The sequence below is a fragment of the Triticum aestivum genome, chromosome 3B (assembly GCF_018294505.1).
Source record: "Triticum aestivum cultivar Chinese Spring chromosome 3B, IWGSC CS RefSeq v2.1, whole genome shotgun sequence".
NCBI lineage: Eukaryota > Viridiplantae > Streptophyta > Magnoliopsida > Poales > Poaceae > Triticum > Triticum aestivum.
In genome coordinates this window covers 807,083,998-807,104,844 of record NC_057801.1, presented here as the reverse complement: position 1 = coordinate 807,104,844, position 20,847 = coordinate 807,083,998, and the positions used below count along the sequence as shown (strand labels likewise).

The 20,847-nt window shown below is 46.3% G+C and overlaps 1 protein-coding gene across 1 annotated transcript; it reads left to right on the top strand.

The window, feature by feature from the left end:
- Positions 1-722: 722 nt before the first annotated feature.
- On the top strand, positions 723-5,022 carry LOC123067968 (glutathione S-transferase T3-like). The gene is made up of 4 exons (XM_044490521.1): positions 723-751; positions 3,269-3,470; positions 3,947-4,357; positions 4,444-5,022. The coding sequence occupies exons 1-4, from the start codon at positions 723-725 to the stop codon at positions 5,020-5,022; spliced, it is 1,221 nt and encodes a 406-aa protein (XP_044346456.1).
- The last annotated feature ends 15,825 nt before the right edge of the window (positions 5,023-20,847 follow it).

Below are 20,847 nucleotides of genomic sequence, written 5' to 3'. Positions count from 1 at the left end.
CCAGTCCCAGACGAAGGTCTCCTCAGCAGATAGTGGACCGGTAGGCGCACGCGGGACCAGCTGATGATCAGCCAAAGGAATGGCGATCGGCGTGTGCACGGGGCTGCCGCTGCCCTCCCGACCATGAGGGATCTGAACGGAAAGTTCATACCCCACGCTTTGCAATGCACTAGCTTCCTGCCTCACCCGCGATCCCTCCAGATCCACTGTCCCAGCTTGATCCACTATTCCATCATCACACTAGACAAGTGGGTGGTCACCCATCGGTGAAGAGCGGCACCCATCGGAGGATAGCGACGCCAGATCGTCGGCATCCCCACTAGCCACACGGATGGACCCATGCTCCACGCTGCCTTCTCTGTTTTTGGTGTGGCAACTTGTTTGGTTGGGGGGCTGAAAGAAAGCCGGCGCGACGATGCAGTGATCCACATGGCAACACGGTCCAGTGTGTTGGGGTCGAGACCAGAGCCCCCGATTCAACTGCCACAGATGCCGTCGAAAGCTCGTGCACAGGCATGGAGACCGCCGCTCTGGAACCCACTGTCGTCGTGGGCAGAGAGAGTGGGGAGCCCTGCGAGCAGGAAAGGCCGCCGGACATTGCTGCAGACGCCTCGCCCGATGGCTGCTTACCTCCAGCGGCAAGCATGCCCCCGGACAGCACCCGGCCGCCCGCGAGAGGGATAACACCATTGACGCGGCGACCCCCGCCCCAATCGCCCGCCATGCCGTACCCGCCTGGACCCCCAAAGGGGTGAGCACCTGAATTGGGTACCCTTCCCCAAACTTATTAACACGTGTTCTAGTTTCAATGATCTCGACGCGAGGAATCCAGCGATGAAAATGGTTTAGGATTTGGACCCACGGTTCAAGAGATTAAAATATTTTAAAAAATGAATCTATGAAAAAAAAAGGAAAACTCTCGTGTTGCCATTTGGGATAGGTGGGAGTGAAATTTGCAAAAGGTACACTTACTAGTGACTTCGATGATATAGTTGCCGCGATAAATAGGAGAGGATAAAAAGAATTAGACAAGATGAAAAATAACTGAGAGAAGGCCGAGCCATCTGACCACTCAGCCCCCGTGTAAGAAAGAGCCCACCTGAGGAAACGGCTCAAAAGATATATGGTACGAGCCCTGAAAAAAGATATATGGTACGATCGTCCCATTTTTATTCCAAGATTCGGAGTTTTTTTTTTACAAAAGGAGGATGACCCCCGGCCTCTGCATCTGAGAGATGCATACGGCCATTTTATTGATTATTCTCGAGGACCTTACAAAGTAGTACAACAATATGTCTGAATCCGCCATCTTGGCAACATCTGCCGCTACTCCAATCCATATGATGAAGGGGTGCAAACTGGGCCAAATACCCAGACCTCTCACGTAAGCCTAACATCTAAAGCCGGAGGCATCGACCGAGCCACATACCGGGTCCGGGGCACAAACCGGTCTGACGCACTCACATGTGTCATCGCCGCGATCTTCCACTAGTCCATCTTCAGAGCAGATTGAGGTGCCAACCTTGGTAGGTGCCTTCGCCATCGACGTCACCATGACGCCAAACGACGACCTCCACCTACGTGAGTCCATCTCCAAGCAACAGACGCAGACCCATGCTAGGATAGGGCCGCACCACCGCCGTCGCCCACCCCCCACAAGCGCCACCCAGCCCCAAGGTTCCCAAAGCGGCGCCTTCAAGAAGGGAACGGCGCCGTGAGCGCCGTCGCCGCCCAACAAAGTTAGGGCTTTCGCCCGGAAGACCTAGGGGAAGGGGAAGTGAGGGGATCAGTCCATACCGACACCTCCAAGGAGGGGAACGACGCCCTCAGGCGTCGCCGTCGACGCATCCGGCCATGGCCAACTAGAGATTTCACCCGAACTAGATCCCCGCCACCAGCAGCGCCTCCTGTACAAAACCCGCGGCCCAAGGAAGCGCGGCCCGACGAGGTTGGCCCACACGCCAAACAGGGGAGGAGGGGAGGTACCAGATCGCGCGCACCGACCACCGGATCCCGCTGCCCGCGCGGCCGGAACGCTAGATCCACCGCCTGCACGGCTGCTAGCCGGCCGGCCGTGCCTTGTCAATGAAGCCGCCGCTCCAGATCCGAGATTCCCCATGCAGAGGCAGGGCAACTGAGGCCCGCCGCCACCATCCTTGACACCCTGGGCTTGCCCGGTGGCTGCCTCAGGCGGTGGCGAGGAAGGGAAGAGGAGGAGGGGCGGCTAGGGTTGGGAGGGATGAGGAGGAGGGGCGGCTGGGCTTTCCTACTTGCGACGCCTCACCAAGATTCGGAGTAGTATCGACTCTCTTCAAGAATTCTAACATATTTTTACTCCTCATCCATGTAGATCAGCTGTTATTTAAGACTACCACTTGTCCACGGTCCGTGGTTTGTGCTGGTCGTATCTAAGGTTCGGTTCATTGTATCAGGATAAAGTAACAGCTTTTGAGAGGGCCTGACTGCTGCATGGATAATATATAGATATGGCTCACTGGTCACTGCATAATGTAACGAGGACCAACAAGCTAGCGTCGTAGTAGTAGTATTAGTATATGTTAAATATTACCTGGCTGGGGATGTGTGTGTGTGTTGATGATCCTTTGAAAAGCAAGGCCACTTGCAGCTTGTTGGGTTGGCACCTGCACCCGGTCGGTCAGGTGAAGTGAATCTGGCCTCATGCACGTCTCTGTCTCATTTGTACTCCTTCCGTTTCAAAATAAATGACTCAACTTTGTATTAACTTTAATATAAAATTGGGTCCTCTATTTTGGAATGGAGGAAGTATATTTGTACGCGTGAAACTATCCCCTTGGTCTAGAAATGTAAACACGTACAGTTATGATTAGCGGTTATAGTTTTACTACTACTACCTCCGTCCCGTGATGTAGGATGTTTTTTGATACTGTGTCAATAAACGTCTTACATTATGAGACGGAGGGAGTACTATACAAGTTTGGTGTCCCACAATCAGTAGAGTACAAGTTTGGTACCATTGCAAAGTGAGTTTTAATAGAATTCCAACGACATCAATTTTGCATCACCTAGTCATGTATTGCTTGCTGAACAATTTTTTGTTGTCAAAAACAAACTAATTTTGCTCAGACTAATTTTTTGTATCAACTAGTGCACTTATATTTCTGGACAATGGGAGTGTTAGTTAGAGCATCTCTAGTGGATGGTGTATATGGAGGTGGATGCTAAATTTACACTATCAAGATCAAAAAAGCCTTCCCAGTGGATCGTGTATCACGTCGTGCACATTTAGACGTCGCTACCACGAGCGTACCTGGCGTGGGAGTAAACACGACCGAGCCACGCTCGTGGGCTCGCGCTCCCGCTCCCACGACCGAAAAAAACACCCGCTCCCGCTCCCGTTCCTCTCCGGCCGCCTCCCGAAGGTCGCCGTCGCCCCTCTCCGGCCGCCGTCCAAGGTCGCCGTCGCGTCTCCTCTCCGGCCGCTGCCCAAGGTAACCATTTTCCCTTCCTCGCGAGCGGGAGCAGAGGGGCGGCGGCCGCACGCCCTGCAGCCCGATCTGGCGGCGGCGGGGCGGCGTGGGGCGGCGGGGCAGCGTGGGGCTGGGCGGCGGAGCTGTGGTGGGGGAGGGGGGAGATGCAGGGGCGGCGGGGCAGCGTGGGGGCTGGGCGGCGGAGCTGTGGGGGGGAGGGGGGAGATGCAGGGGCGGCGGGGAGGAGATGCAGGGAGATGGAGGAGATGCAGGGAGATGGAGGAGATGCAGATGCAGGGGAGATGCAGAGCCATGGAGGAGATGCAGGGAGATGGAGGAGATGCAGATGCAGGGGAGATGCATAGCCGTGGAGGAGATGCAGGGGAGACGATGCAGGGGAGATGGAGGAGATGCAGGGGAGATGCATAGCTGTGGTCTAAAATTGTCAATTTGATGCCAGATTGTGGTCTAAAATTGCTGTGCATGGTTGCTTGCAGATGAATACTGACCAAAGCTTCTTGGACACCCTTGGTTTTGGTTACACGCAAACACAACTAGAAAGTCCAATTGGGGAGCAGGCAACTCCATCAACGCAGCATCGTTCTGCAATAACAGAGAAAGGCAAATCCAACAAAGGCAAAAATTGGTCTAGTGATGAGGACAAGGTTCTCATAGCAGCATGGGCAAATACAAGTTTGGATATTGTTGGGACAGATCAAAACCGGGATGCTTATTGGGATAGAATTTCAGAGTACTACAACACACACAAGGAATCATCATGGCCGGAGCGTAATGCTAATGCAATCAATTGCCGTTACACAACGATTAATAGAGAGACCTCTAAATTTTGTGGTTGCCTTCAGCAGATTTTAAATAGGGAAGAAAGTGGAAGGACTATACAAGAAAAGGTATGCGCCTTTCTTGTAATTCTATATGTGATGTGCAATATTCTATATGTGTTGTGCTTATTTTAACAACATATTTATATGTGCAGACAAACGATGCACACATTTTGTTCAAGGAAATGGATCTTAAAAGAAAGAAGCCTTTCACACTGATGCATTGCTATGTAGAGTTTTCGAAGTATCCAAAGTGGCAGACAAGAGAAGTTGAAACTTCTCTTAAGAAACAAAAGAAGACCATTGATGCAAGTCCAGGCACAGCCACCAATGATCCGGCTGATGCATCCTCGGTACGTACTAATGCTACCTCGATACACACTGATGCTCTTGAACATGAGAAAAGACCTGATGGTGTGAAGAGGGACAAGAGAGGTAAAGCTGATGACAGTGCTTGCAAGCTGTCATTAGAAACTGTGTGGGAAGCAAAGCTAGAGAAGGATGAGATCAAAGAGGCGGCAAGAAATGCTCGCTACGCACAGCAATTGGAATTGCGAAAAGAGGAGATTGCACTCAAAAAGAATGAGGATGCACGAAACAAGAGGGAGGATGCACGGAGACAGTTTGAATTAGATGAGAGGGTCATGCTCATCGACACAAGTGGTATGACTGATGTTCAAAAGCAGTTCTACCAAGCTAAGCAGAAGGAGATCCTTGCTCGCGGCCTAGGGTAATGTGAGCTATATGTTGTAGTTGTAAGAACTATTTATTGCTTTCTGCTAGTTGAGGACATGGATTACATCACTCATTGCATAAATATTTTTATTGATAGCTGCATTACAAAGACATGGATTACATCACTCGTTTCCAAACTTTTGCCAGACATGGTCAATTAGATCAAGTTTAAGTTGATCATGTTCATGAAATTTCTAATCCGATTAGTCATCTGAATAAAAGAGCTCAGTTCTTCCGCATGAGTACGAGAGACTGTGACTCTTTCTCCCATTGCCTCAAAAGTGCAGCTTTGCCGACCAGTTTGCCGCTCCTCTTCAACTATCATATTGTGCATTATGACACAAGCTTTCATGACATCAGTGATTTCTTTACGTTTCCATCCTTTAGCCGGTCCACGAACATTGGCAAAACAGGATTGCAGAACTCCAAAGGCTCGTTCCACATCTTTCCTAGCCCCCTCTTGCTTCTTGGCAAAAGTTTTATGCTTTCTGCTAGTTGGAGCTGGTATGCTCTTCACAAATGTTGCCCACCGTGGATAGATACCATCTGCAAGGTAATACCCCATTGTGTACTGATGGCCATTGATGCTATAATTCACTGGAGGAGTTTGGCCTTCGGCTAGCTTTGTAAAAACAGGAGAACGTTGAAGAACATTTATATCATTCAGAGACCCTGGTAAACCAAAATAAGCATGCCAAATCCAAAGATCTTGTGAAGCAACTGCTTCCAAGATCATAGTGGGCTCGCTCACATGGCCTTTAAACATGCCATGCCATTTTTTGGGGCAATTTTTCCACCCCCAGTGCATGCAATCTATGCTCCCTAACATACCGGAAAATCCTCTTTCCTCCCCTATTGCAAGTAACCTAGCAATGTCTTCTTCATTTGGAGATCTCGGGTACTTTTCCCCAAAAACTTCACAAATTTTGATCACAAATTTCTTGCAAGACTCTAAATTAGTAGACTCGGCGGACCGGATGTACTCATCAACATAATCGGCTGCTATTCCATATGTTAGTATCCGCATCGCCGCGGTCATCTTTTGCAAAGGATGTAACCCAAGAGCTCCAGAAGCACTTCTTTTTTGCGTAAAATAATCATCATAGTCATGCTCAAGTATACCATCAGCTATGCGCGCGGTTGAACAAAGTACGCGACATCCTAAATCTGTGCATAAAAATTAAATGAGACAGGGAAATGAAAAAAGGACCAAAGCAGAGAAGTGTACTAATTACGAACCTTCGTCGAAACAAATGTTCGGGAAAGCGAGGAACTTCTTTGAAGTAGTCGTCCCACAGAAGAAGAAATCCGGCATCTCTTCCTCGATCGATTGACTGACGTCCATGCTTGGAACCGCCATGGCGTCGACCGTTCTTCCTCTCTTCCTCCTCCCGCTCGGCGAATGCTGCAAGTATGAGTTCATCGTCGCCAGATGAAGATGACGAAGAACTCATGTCCCAAGTGGATGTGTTCATTGTGTTGCGTGACAAACGATAGAGAAATCTAGGTGAGAAGAGAAGTCACAGGTAGAAGTGTGCTGGAAGAGAGGTGGTAGGGGTGGTTTATATAGATCGGAAATATGGCCGTTGGAAATATAGCCGTTGGAAATATAGCCGTTGGAATATACACGTCCTAATTTACACGTTCCACTAAAAAACTGGGAGATGTATAATTTAACAAGGTGTATATGGACGTGTATATGGAATATACACGTCCAAATTTACACGTTCCACTAGAGATGCTCTTACTCCTAGATAGGGAGCATAATGAAGGGGTTAAGGAGTGGTAAGAGTTGGAGCAAACATATATAGGGAGTACCAATTTACAATGCATGTTTATCTCAGCTGGGGGGTTACAATGCATGTGATGACATAAAAGTTAGCTGAGCTGGGTTTTCCGCCAGCTAGGTGCATTGAACGCTCCTGCAGTCGGTACGTATACGCAGGCAGGTTGGATAATTCATCAATACTGAGGGCGACGTGTGCACAATAGCATCCTAGGATGTCATAGGTAGTGAGGAAGGAGAACACCGAAGAAGCTTTGTGCGTCTGCGCGACTCAAACTCCTCTCACTTTGTCAAGCTCACATCACATGCATATGTAGCCAGCCAGGACCCGGGAGCGAGCTGGCTCGAGATATGGAAGGGAGCGTGGCGACAACGACGCTTCTCGTGGCGGGGGCGGCGGCGGCGCTCGTCCTGCTCCCGCTGCTGCTGCCCCCACTGCCGCCGCCGCCGTCGCTGCTTCTGCTCGTCCCCGTGGCGCTCATGCTCGCGCTGCTTGCCCTCGCCTTCCTCGTCCCCAACCGCGACGTCGCCGCTGCCAGAGCACCATGGTCAGACCACTTCCCGCGCTGAATTGATGGTGGCGCGTTGTGGTTGTCGTTCGCGGATGCAGCGAGGGAAGGGGCCGGCGCCATGGAGGAGATCGATCGACGCGCAGTGCGCACAAGCCCTTCACCGTGCAAGCTGCAGCAAGTAAGCTTGTGCATTAGATCCATTAACTGGAGGGCATGCAGAAATATTTGCGGGATCGATGTGCATCTGCAAGGTAGGAGAATTGACCATGTATTATTTTGAGGGAGATGAAGATCTATTTACCGGGGGGCATGTAGATATTCTTCTTCTTGCATGCATAAATAGTTAAATACCTTCGTCGATAGTATTGCTATTTGCATATGCTGTAAGAATACGATCAATGATCGTTGAAAACTCGATGAACCAGGTCAGAGTGCCCCTTTCTTTCATTTTTTTTTCATTTTCAGATAAGCCTTGTGCCTTCTTCTTGCTTGTGAAGGCAACTGACTAGTGACTTCACGATTTTTTTTTTCAATACAATACAATGTTACTTAAGGCCCCATTCTTGGCGCCGGTATATCCGCACATTAAGAAAAATATTCCGGCTTACCATGTAGTTCCTAAGGGGCGAACTATACAATACAATGTTACTTTTACGCCCCATTTTTGCTCATTATAATCAAGTTATTATTCGGGTTCATCGCGCAACTTGTACTTTCTGGACTTGTTGGTTCGCTTTATATATAAAGTTGGGTGAAAAGCCTATTTAGAAAGAACTCATATTTCATAGTAAGCTGTTTGATCGACCATTTCGATGGGTACAATGTCACTTACTCATTATGCATTTTTAGTTAATAAAACCACCCATTATCCAAAAAACTATCTCACTATGCATTGGGAGTGGCCATAGAGAGGTCCCTGCGGCTGCAAGCATGCACTTGTGTCCAATCCATCATTGTTAATAGGTACAGTGGCCAAGTGCAGGCTCATCAAACCGCGGACCCCAGGCCAAAACGGGGATACCGTCCTAGGTTAGTTGAGACTTTTGAATCCTAGACCCAAATTCTGGACTGGTGCTTTGTTGTTTCTTGCCTAGCGGCTACTAAGTACTCTGAATCAAAGCTACGAAAACCAAGGCCCCTTGGGCGATTGCCTTAATCTATCCAACATGTTGGCACTAAATTAGCTGGTGCATGCATCCAGCCGGGCAACGACAAGATTGGCCCAGCAACTAGCCTCCCATGCACACAAAGACCTCAACAAATATAGCCGGGGTCTTTTCTTTTTGCCAAAAAAAGCCTAGTAAGCAAGACACCTCAGCTCTTGGTCCTACCTTGTGACATGTTTGTTGGCAAATGAGGTTATGTGACCACCTTACAACATTTTGAGAGATGTGTGACTGAACTGTTCATCTTTGGTGAGTTGTGTGACCGATGGTGTGTTTATCCCGTTATTCGCAAAAGCTAGGTGAATCCCATTTGGAAAAAAATGTTTATACACTAATACCAAAAAAATATCATAATTTTGAAGAAAAGGTGAAAAAGATGAACAAACAAAAAGAAAAAAAAGGAAAAAGATAAAACCGGTAAAAACACATAAAAATTGGACAAATCGAGTGGAATGGTTGCAATACCAGCATTGAAAGGTCCCAAAAAATTTAAAGTCAAACGATGGCTATCCGCTACTGGGCTACATCCTGCTTCCCATTGCCAGAGGCGAGCGCTATATCTTCCTTGCAATAGGTATAGCGCTAACAATCAAATAGGCACGCTTCCTTTGGATCTAAAGCCCACCTGTTATCCAAAGGATCTGTATGTGCAAGAAGAGTGAAAGAATAAAATTAAATGCTTTGGCGGCGTGGCAGCCAGAGACGCAATAACTATTGGCAGGCAAATGCATAGGGGATAAGCAGCTGGCCAGTGCACTTCAGCAATGCTGCACCACAATAATTTCCTTGCCCTCTATTGGTTTTCCGGTTGTTTTTGTCAGAACAAACTGACTACAAGATTTTATTACAGACTAAAAAAAGTGAAATTACAATTTTAATTTTTCACAAATCTAAAATTTTCGTGAATTTTGAAAAATGCCAATATGTTTTTGAAAATGTCAAGAATTTTAGTAAACTTCATAAGTTGAACAAATATTTAAAATTTTATTATAATATTTGTTTATTTTTGAAAATAACCACCTATTTAATTTTTAACGTATTTCAAAAAGTGGCCTTGAAGTAGAACATGTTCATGAATTTTCAAGACAGATCCTCAATTAAAAAATATTTTTGAATTGTAAAAACGTGTAAATAGTTTTTTAAGTGTTCTTCTATTTTAGAAAGAAAACAAGAAATTTTTAAAATGCTTCTATATTTTTTTTTCAAAAAATGAATTAATATATTTGCATAGTTTTTTTAATGTTCATGTATTTTAGAAAGTTTTGGAATTTAAAAAATGTTTGTGAAATTAAATATGTCAAAAAACGACAGAGGAAAAATTAAAAATAATAAAAGGAGAATATATTTGAAGAAGATATATGTTGGGCCTCCACACATATGGGCTGAGTTTGAAAATGTGTCTGTACGTATGGAACATGTTTTGAAGTCCACCCTTGAACTGTTCATTTTTTGTCTGAACTGTCCGTTTGGACATACATGAAAGATTTGGAGGTCACTTAGGGCATCTTCAACGCGGACTTCCATTTCTTTCCTATATGTTTGGACCGGATGGTCTGGACACTTTTAAGCCACCAATGATATCTTTCGTGTTTTTCGCACGCTGGTCTAGATGTGCAAAATCTCCTAGTCCGCCCCAAAGTTGGGGAGCTCTAGGGGAGTCCGGACTGTCTAGGGACAATGCCAAATTATCATGGGAGGCAACTAATACAGGGAGATTGTTGGATGGCCGACCCCCAACAAGATTTTCATGGACATGTCGAGAAGTGTCTGCGGACATTTAAGGGTGTCCATTTGAGGATTAGTGTTGGAAATGCCCTTAGAGCTCATCTCTACACGGGAGGGGGAGGTTGGTTTAAGTCAGGTGTGCTATTACCCTTTTTAGAAACTGTAGGCATGGTACACCTAAGCTATTTTCAATTTCCAACATAAATATATTTATATTCAAGGAAAGGAGAGATTTTGGAGAGAGCCACCGCTCGGACTATTTTGCATGGAGAGAAGATGGCAACAGAAAACGGAGGCCAAGGCAGGTATGGAAGGTCAAGGGAGATTCAGAGAGACTGGACAGTGAGGATGAGTTCATTCGCGAGACGAGGCGGGAAACAGCCTCAGTGTTTGACCGTATCCAAGATAGAGTTGATCAAGCGGCGGACCCTGTGGAACAGGGCCGCCGAACTTCATAAATCTTTTGGCCTGGAACTGTCGAGGACTGGGGTTGGACTAGACAGTGGGCGAACTGAGAGACCTGATACGGTCCTACAACCCAGCGGTGGTATTCCTTTGTGAAACAAAAAAGAATTCTAGGGCGATGGAGAGATTGAAATGGAGCCTCGAATTTAGATGTGGCATGGCTGTTGATTGTCAAGGAAGGAGTGGAGGACTTGCATTGTGGTGGAGGGATAATGTGCCTGTCACTTTGAGGCCATGGAGCCAGTATTTTGTTGATGCGGCAATAACTTGTGAGGGTAAATCCTATAGATTCACTGGTTTCTATGGGGAACCGAGGACGGAGCTACGGAAGAAGTCATGGGATGCAATTAGGTATTTGAGGGCGCAAGATAACCTGCCATGGATTTGTACAGGAGGTTTCAATGAGGCCATGTTCCAAACGGATCAACTTGGAGGAAATAACCGGAGTTTTGCGCAAATGGAAGACTTTAGAGATTGCTTGGCCGACTGCGGCCTAGTTGATCTTGGTTTCTCAGGCTATCCATTTACGTGGGATAATAAACGAGATGGAGCTGAAAATGTTCAAGTAAGACTGGACAGAGCAACATGTAATGAGGGCTTCATTGATCTTTTCCCGGAGACGTCGGTGGAACATGTGATGACCGAGGAGTCCGACCATCAAGCACTGCTGATACCGGCTATGGAGACGGCTCCAACCCGAAAGCCAGCTGGTGATCGGCCTTTTCGCTTCGAGGAGGCGTGGACCAGGCATGAAAACTACGACGAAATGGTGGCGGAAGCATGGGCCTCGTCGGACGTGGGAGAGCGAGGGGTGCATGCGTGCATGCAGCGGCTGGGTCGAGTCACGGGATCCATGCAGCGGTGGGCTAGAGCAGTTTTTGGTTTGATACGTCGTCAAATCGGGAAGCTCAAGTCCCAGCTCTCTGCGGCCAAATCGAGCGCTGTGATGACGGGGTGTTCACTAGAAACCCGGTCCATTGAGGAAAAGCTCAGAGAAATATATGCAAGGGAGGAACTGTTCTATCGTCAACATTCTAGGGTAGATTGGCTCAAAGCCGGAGATCAAAATACCAAATACTTTCAGAACCGAGCAACCAACAGGAAGAGGAAAAATACTGTCAAGGCACTTAGGCGTGAAGATGGTTCCCGATGCACGGTGGATGAGGATATGAGAGAGTTGGCAACTTCTTTCTATGAACGGTTGTTTACTTCTGATGGGTCGGTTGGTACTCATGTACTGTTGCAAAATATAGTACCCTTGGTTACGGCGGAGATGAATCAAAGGCTGACGGCAGCCTTTTCTGATGATGAGATCGAGCGAGCCTTATTCCAAATGGGGTCGACGAAAGCACCTGGGCCGGATGGACTCCCGACGCTGTTCTACCAAAGACACTGGTCATTGGTCAAAGATGATGTATGCAATGCGGTGAAGGAGTTTCTCAACGGGGCTGCCACACCGGAGGGTTTTAATGACACGGTTATTGTTATGATTCCGAAAGTTAACTCACCGGAGTTGCTTTCCCAATTCAGACCGATCAGTTTATGTAACATGCTATATAAAATAGCCACAAAGGTGTTGGCAAACAGGCTAAAAGGTTTACTCCCTCTGTTGATTTCAAAGAACAAAGTGCCTTTGTCCCGGGGAGGTTGATCACGGATAACGTTTTGGTGGCATATGAGTGTGTGCACGCCATTCACAAAAGGAAGAGGAAGAAGCCTTTGTGTGCGGTTAAACCTTACATGATGAAGGCATATGATAGGGTCGAATGGATTTTTCTCGAGCAGGTTCTGAACAGAGTGGATTTTGCTGCTCAGTGGATTGCGATGATTATGCGATGTGTGACATCGGCGAGGTTCTCAGTGAAGCTTAATGGTGGCTTATCCAGGGGATTTCTGCCCTCTCGTGGTTTGCGACAAGGTGACCCGTTATCCCCCTATTTGTTCTTGTTTTGTGTGGAGGGGTTCTCGGCACTACTCAAGAGAGCACAAGAGGAGAAGAGAATCAAAGGCGTGTCATTTGGGAGCACTGGCCCACTGTGACACATTTACTGTTCGCCGATGATAGCATTGTCTTTCTTGAGGGATCTCTGGATAATATGATGGAGTTGAAGGAAATTCTGAGACAGTATGAGGAGGCCTCGGGGCAGCGCATCAACCTACAGAAATCAGCTATCTTCTTTGGGAAGAGCACTCGCGATGACATGAAAGGCCAGCTGCAGAACACACTAGGAATACACAATGAAGCCCTTGGTGAGCGATACCTGGGTCTGCCTACACTGGTAGGAAGATCAAAGGATGGCACCTTTAAATATGTCATGGAGTGTTCTAAGGGAAAGGTAATGGTTTAAAGGGCCAGGGGCTCTCCAAGGCCGCACAGGAAGTGCTCGTTAAGTCTATTCTTCAAGCTACATCGACTTACACTATGAGTTGTTTCCACCTCACAAAGAAAATGTGCCGGAACCTGACTTCAATCTCGTCAAAATTCTGGTGGGGGGCGACAAATGGTGATAGGAAGGTGCACTGGATCTCGTGGGAGAAGATGTGTGAGGCAAAGAGGGATGGTGGGCCTGGCTTTTGGGATCCGGAGGCTTTCGACCAAGCCCTCTTGGCCAAACAGGCTTGGAGGATCTTACAATATCCAACGTCGTTGTGTGCACGAGTTCTAAAGGCAAGGTACTTCCCGGAGACCACGATCATGTCAGCAACATGCCCCTCGGGTGGATCTTTCACTTTTCAAAGTATTCTTCATGGCCATGATCTGTTGAGAGAAGGACTTGTGTGGAGGATCGGCGATGGATCTAGCATCAATATTCACCATGATAACTGGATCCCGAGAAGTGGGAGTATGAGGCCTCTGGGAGCTGTTTATTTGTAGGGAGTGACAAAGGTGGCAGACCTGATAGTAACGGCGGGAGATGCGTGGAACATGGCTAGACTCGATGAGATGTTTTCCCCGGATGATGCGCAAGATATAAAACAGATAGCCATTGGGGGTCCAGCGATGCAGGATGTTTTGGCTTGGAATTTTACCAAGAATGGCAACTTCACGGTGCGGTCAGCCTATCACTTGAAGATGACACTGAACATACTGAAAACCGGACGGCCGGAATCAGCGAGTTCGGTCAACAAGCATAAGGGATGTTTGGGTCTCTAGGATACCAATGCCCCGGGCAAGGTGAAAATCCACATGTGTGGAGAGTGATTAGAAACGGTTTGGACGTGGGAGCGGAGTTGGTGCGGAGGAAGATCAAGGCTGGAGTTTTTTGTGCAGTATGCGGATGAGAGGAAACTATTTTGTATCGGTTTTGGACTTGCCAACACTTGGTCCAGTTCTGGAACCAGCTGAGCTCAGAAAAGGGAGTAACGGTGGCTGCCCCACCGAGTTTCACATGCTCTCAGAGAGAGTTGGCTAATTGGTTGCTTGGGTGGTTTGTGGAGGCTCGCGATGACGAGCGTCAAGCAATGATCCAGGCGGTCTACGCCTTATGGCTGGCACGCAATGAAACGAAGGAAGGCAAGAGGATCGATGAGCCACATGCAATAATAGAGAGAGTTTGTAATTTCATGCAGGAACGGAGGAATGCTCACAACAAGCCGAAGCCAGGGCCCAAAGTCCCAACCATGCAACGCTGGTCAGCGCCGGAGGAGGGTTGGATCAAAGCCAACACAGACGGTGCAACGTCAAAGTTCGGGGGTAAGAGCGGATGAGGGGTTGTACTGCGGGATCACCACTGTGCTTTCCTGGCAGGTGCAAGCCACTTCTTCCCTCATGTGGTCGATGCTGAGGCGGCGGAGATCGAAGCATGCAAGCGAGCTCTACTGCTAGCGGCGGAGATGAACGTGCAAAGAATACAACTAGAACTGGACAGTCAGGCTCTAGTACAGATGATCAACGCTCCAGAGAGGAACTTGGCGGCGATAGGCTCTTGGGTGGAGGAGATCAAGACTTTGCTTCGATCTTTTGATGATTTCAGTGTTTCGTGGGTGAGGCGTTCTGCAAATGTTGCCACACATAAGCTAGCAAAGATAGGTGTAGGAGATGAAATTTGTAAGGTTTGGCTTGGATCACCACCGGACTGTATTTTGGAGGTGATCGCTAGCGAGATTCCAGATTCTTTTTATTTTGAATAAAAGCGGCGACATTAACCCTTAAAAAATATTCCAACATGTTCTCTCACATTTTTGTTGCGGCCGAATAATAATGTGCAGAATATTGGAGTGATTACCTAACAATTCTAGGCCCATCCTACGTTATTGTTGTAGGTGTGACATACGCGGGATATGGAGACCCGTACACCTTCATGCAAGTGATCTGTCTGTGCTCAGCACAAACAAAGACTTGGTTGACTTGACTGTTGTTGGATATGTAGCGCATGAACTATTTTGGACCCCTTTTAGTGTTTGCCAACTAATGGTACACATAATTTTGGTATCGAACTAATCATGCTCTTTCCTATAAATACATATTACATGTTCTTCAACTATGTGTAAAGTTTTATTAACTAATGCGGTTATTTGCAGGCTACACAAAAAAGACATATACCTAGCCCAAATAGAAAAAAAAAGCATATTTTTATATATGTATTTGTGTTTTCTTGTGTACATCACATATGAACCCATTTGATGAAATTGTGTACGTGTACCCTACAAATATATGCTTATGTGTATACTTCTTTTCAGATTTTTTTGAGGTGTGGTAATATATAGTATTTTCACTGAAGAAAATAAAGGGCTCACTGGAGCTCAGCCTCCATATGCATTTTTCACCGCCTACGTATGCTTGGCACATTTTTTACTGTCATTTTTATTCATTGATTTATAGAGGAACAAAATTCGTAATCAATCTAAAACTAAAAAGGGTACAGAAAATGGCAAGTGAATGTTTATGCTCGTACATATAAAATGTACATGGTGTATTCTTAAAATGATCACCGAGTATTAAAAACATGTTCATCATGTTTTCGTGGCGTATTAAAACAAAGGTTATCATATATTTAAAAAATGTTCATCATGTATTCAAAATACGTTTGTCACATGTTTTAAAAATTTTAATATCATATTCAAAAAATATTGTCCATGTCTTTAAAAAAAGTTTTTGAAAACTTTTTCATCATGTATTGCAAGTTTTTTATCTGATATCAATATTATGAAGGCTGCCTATTATGAAAATGTTGAATTATTCTTCACTTATTACAAAATATTCATTGCAAATTATAAAAATAGGAACTTAGAAAAGAAACAGAAAAAAACCCGGAGGAAACCAAGTAGAAAAGGAAAATAAATGAAGAAAACAATAGAAAATCCAAAAAAATTGGTGCTCATTGCTCATTGGCTGGCTCAAGAGCAACATAGGGGTTGCGCGTTTGCCCCAGTATTTCACGCTATCAACACAAATAGGGTTTGGTCCTGTTTGGATATGCCTGGTCCTTTTTCTATTAGTAGTAGTAAAACTACCTATGTTCTTCTACAGAACAGTAAAATATATTATTAATGCACATTCCAACTTAAATTGTGTTGTGTTATTTTTAGGACATCTTTGTCTTGTCTTGCTATCTCTATCATCTCCGCCCACCACTTGACTTGGATCCAGTTCACATCTATCCACCGTAGAATGTATTTTGTCATCACGTTCAGAATATCCCCATCCTGGTATCACTACGTGCACATGCTACTTCATGGCGCTTGCCTTCTCCGCGCCCACTTTATTAACTTCACTTCACAAACATAAATATATTTTGACACCATTGATATCACTTGATGACAATTAGAAAACATTTATTGCGCCAGTTTTATCGAAAAACATATAATACAAGGAGAAGAGGTTTAGGCTACCCACAGTGGGAGTAACATAGGTAGTAACATCACACATATCTATATAAAATAGATGATGTGGCAAGCAATAAATAAATGAAGAAAGAGAGACATATGATAACATAGCTAGCTACTACTAGTATGAGTAACATCACATATATCAAGGCAAGATGAGTCTATAGCCTAATAAATGAAGTGTTGCATCTTGCCACACATATGTTACTCCCCACTATTGATGTAGTAATATAGAGTAGTAACATGGGCATGGGACGAGGATTTAGAGCTCTCGGGTGCTCCGCACCCCTATACGTACAATACCAGGAAAAAAATACCGAAAAATTTAAAAAAAAATCTGGGATTTTGGAATGTCAGACGTGGGTTACCGATGTACTCCCGTCTGAGGTTTGGTGAAAAAAATACCAGGAAACATATTCGCGGCAAAAAAGACAAAAATTTCCTATGTATAGCAAAACACTGTTTTGGTACATTTTTTCCTGGCAGTAATTCCTTCGCCACGGATACGTTTTTTGGTATTTTTTCACGAAATTTCACACGGAAGTAGAGGGGGACCAGATTTGACATCCCGAAATTTTAGATTTTTTTGATTTTTTGGGGATTTTTTACGAATATTTTTCGTATAGGGGTGTGGAGCACCCGAGAACTCCTTTGTATTTTTCCATGGGCATATGTTACTACTCTATGTTACTACCCATTGTGGCTAGTCTTACTCCCTTCGTCTGGTGAAGAGTGTACATCTAGAAATTTTAGGACAAATTATGGAGTGAAGTAAAAAAATTCATTGGTTTGTAATCACTTACGGGATATAATCCCGCCTCCTCCTCCTACTACTCCAAGAAAGAAAGTTAGGGTTTGCCCCTCTCGCCGGCGCCGGCGTAGGTCCGCCTCGTCTCTGGTGGCCCTAGGGCCATGAAGGCGCGGTGGATCCTGCCAAGGGCCGGCGGGAGGGCTCCGTTTTTAATATTGTCAATCTTGTTAGGGTTTGTGTCCTAATCAGGAAGGCGAGACGCCGGCGGCTCCATGAAGATGGAATAAAGGTCTCCCCGCCTATCCCCCGTTCCGACGGTTCGGCCTCAGGGCCTTTCGCCTGCCTCAGGGCCTTTACGAGAATGGAATTGAATCAAATAATGATTAATCAAGCATAATAATTAATTAATGATATTGAAACAAGAATTAAAGAGATGGTAGCTAGCTAGTACTACTTAATTACTTACCTTGGGTCGATGCCAAAACAATTTTTTTGGCCATTCTCCTGGAGTCACCGCGATGAACTTTGCCCATGCCCTGCCCGCCAGCAAAGAAAATTAATAAAGGGGTTATTAAATAGTTCATATCAGGAACTAATAGTTAATAATGATTGAAATTACCTGTTGACTATCCCCTTCACGATGGTGTAGTCTTTATCTTCTTTAGTTAGTGAGTCCAGTAATTCAACTTTTCCTTCCTCAACTTTAATGTCTATCAAGACCCAGTGCCAACTGCATACGCACACGTTTGCATGTCTTAATTAAGCGGGCATGTGCATAAAATTAATCAACTACCGTAAACCGTATACACTTAATTATTAACATCTAGCTAGCTAGTAAGCAAAAACATAATTTGTAGTACAAGACAGTGTGACTCACGGGAAGTTGTAAGGAAGTAGTATATCTTCGAAGGTATTGAGGCGCTTCAAGAACTCTAGCATGCTTTCCTCTACATCAGCTTTACAATGGTCAATCTCCCATATGTCCTGATTAATGATATTTGGGTCAATGAACCCAACGCCATAGCGTCCAGCTTTTTTCATTTTATACATCTTCATCCTGCATATAATACCACAGAAAAAGAATATAGTGAGGATAATTACATGTAATGATTGATCAAAATTATCACTACATAACTAGCTTGAGACTTAAGTTACAGAAAGAAATCACTTACAGACAATAGCAACTGACGATAGACTTGTCGAGTGCGTCTTGATTAAATAACTGAAATAGTTCTGGATACTCAATGGCCAGAGCTTTCTCATGGTAATAATGCTCATGCTTGACATTCACCATGAGGGACTCTCGATTGGAAATCTTGGTAATGTTCATGTACCATTGTTGCAATTGATACATTCTCGTTGGGAGGTCCTTGACCTTGTCTGGATGGACCGAAGGTTTGCCCAGGACATATTGCCATGCCTTTTTCGATTCTTTAAGCGTAGGCATGGGCTCGATTTTGAGGAGTTGTCCAACAGAGATATTGAGCATTTGAGCCTGCATTATATGATCCTCTGTTATTACCACATTGCCATGCTGGGGAACGCTAACTGTTTGCCCATAATAATATTTGGCGCGCGTACTACTCCTCTCATGTGTTGTTGGCACAACAAGCGGGGGGGGGGGGGGGGGTCGCTTGCGCTGCCTGTTCTCCCAACTAGGGAACGGTTTTCCCGCATTTTTTGCCAGCTGCTTGTTGGCTCGAGCTTGAGCTCGCTTCCTTCTGTAGTCGTGCTCGATGTGCCTTCCTGATTTGGCGCTCATAGTCCGAGTCAACAGGCTTGGGAGCTGGTTCTCTAGCCATACGAATGAAGTGGTCAATTACTTTCTTAGGCACTTTCTCCTTTGGCGGCGGTGCCGGTTTCGGTCCAAAATGGGCGTCCACTTGGGCTTGCACTATGGCTGTGTTTTGGTCCTTAGTCATGTCGTATGGCCTCTGAGGAAGAGGAGCAAGGCTTGGACCATATTTATATCGCTTGCCTTTGCCTGTACTTCCTGAACTACCTCGACTCGTACCGCTACGCACCAAAGCTGCGGGATGTCTCTTCTGCGATTGCTGAGACGGCGGAGACGGCTGACGTGGAGTTGCACCAGGAGAAGTGGCCTGACGATGTGCCAGACTTGAAGCAGGAGGTGTGGCCTAACACGGTGCCGGACTTGCAACCAGAGAAGTGGCATGACGCTGTGCCGGGCTTGAAACCGGAGGAGTCAGCTCACGCGTTTGGGGACATGGAGGAGGTGGCGGACTTCGAGGAGCAGTCGTCTCACGCGTTCATGGACTTGGAGGAGTGGGAGTCTACTGACTCGGTGGCGGACTTCGAGGAGTCGGCAGACGACGCGGTGTCGGTGGACTTCGAAAGATTATGCAATCCTTTCTCCATAGGATGATATGATGTATGGCCTCTCCGAGTGTGCGCTCGTTTTCACCTCCAGGAATGTCAAGCGTTAGCCCCGAATATGGGTCCACCACTTCATCAACCATGACACGAGCATAGCCCTCTGGAATTGGGATGCAATGGTAGGTTGCTTCGGGGGTAATTGGAAAAGCAGCACCGTCCGCCACCTTCATGGATATGTTCTTCATTTTGGAGTGTAGCTCGCAGTTAGTGTTCTCTATGATGTCATCCACAGGGTATTTATCCAGTAGTGTATCGCCCGGGGCAGAACCAACGCTGCTTCTCGGCATGGATGGGACGGTGCTATCCAATGCTGGACGATCATACGCTTGCTGCTGCTGCCGCTGAGACCCCCTTTCCTGGCTAAGTGAGTCGATCTGCTGCTGCTGCTGGAATTTGAGTGCCAGGTCCGCGTGCCTTGCTTCTAGGCCTTGAAGGCGTTCTGCGTCCTGCTTCCTCTGCTCCTCCTCCAGCTTCCTCTTCTTCTCCTCCTCCATCTTCTTTCTTGCACGGGACCTGTAGTCGTCATTCCAGTCCGAAAAGCCCTCATACGAGGGAATAACACCCATGCCTCGTGTTCTTCCCGGGTGTTCAGAATTTCCCAGGGCGCGCGTAAGCTCGTCGTTCTTTCTATTGGGCGTGAACACCCCCGCTCGAGCTTCTTCTATTGCATCAATTATCTTTTGTTCGGCTCCTTTTAGACTTGCCTTCTTCGAAACCATGCCTGTCTTCGGGTCCAACGCCCCCCATGCACATAGAACCAAGTTCTGCACCTGGGGGCCAGTGCCGGGTAACCGGAGTGACCCCTGCATCCTCCATCTCTTGCTCAGACTTATCCCACTTAGGCAATGCCACTGCGTAGCCACCTGGACCCAGCCTATGGAACTGCGTCTTTCTTGTGGCATTTGCCTTGTTTTTCATCGACCGTTCCTTAGATATTTCTGAATCCTTGAAGGTCATGAAATCGTCCCAATGTTCTCTTTGCTTCTCCAGTGTTCCCTTGAAATCTGGAGTCTTCCTTTCATTAGCGAGGTAGTTGGCCCATACAGTTTTCTTGTGGGTGTTGAATGCAATTGCCATCTTCTTAAGAGCAGCGGCCTTGACTTTGTCCACATCTTCTTTAGTGAAATGATCTAGTAGGGTGAAATGTTCCATCAGAGATTTCACCAGGTCTTCTTTGGCTCTGCCATCGACCCAAG

What these genes read in the sequence shown, in the direction of transcription:
- LOC123067968 (XM_044490521.1), top strand. Translation starts at nt 723, where the DNA reads ATGCCGTACCCGCCTGGACCCCCAAAGGG. An exon ending in CCGCCTGGACCCCCAAAGGG is followed by an intron (nt 752 to 3,268) that starts GTGAGCACCTGA and finishes GTGCACATTTAG; the next exon opens with ACGTCGCTACCACGAGCGTA. An exon ending in CTCTCCGGCCGCTGCCCAAG is followed by an intron (nt 3,471 to 3,946) that starts GTAACCATTTTC and finishes GGTTGCTTGCAG; the next exon opens with ATGAATACTGACCAAAGCTT.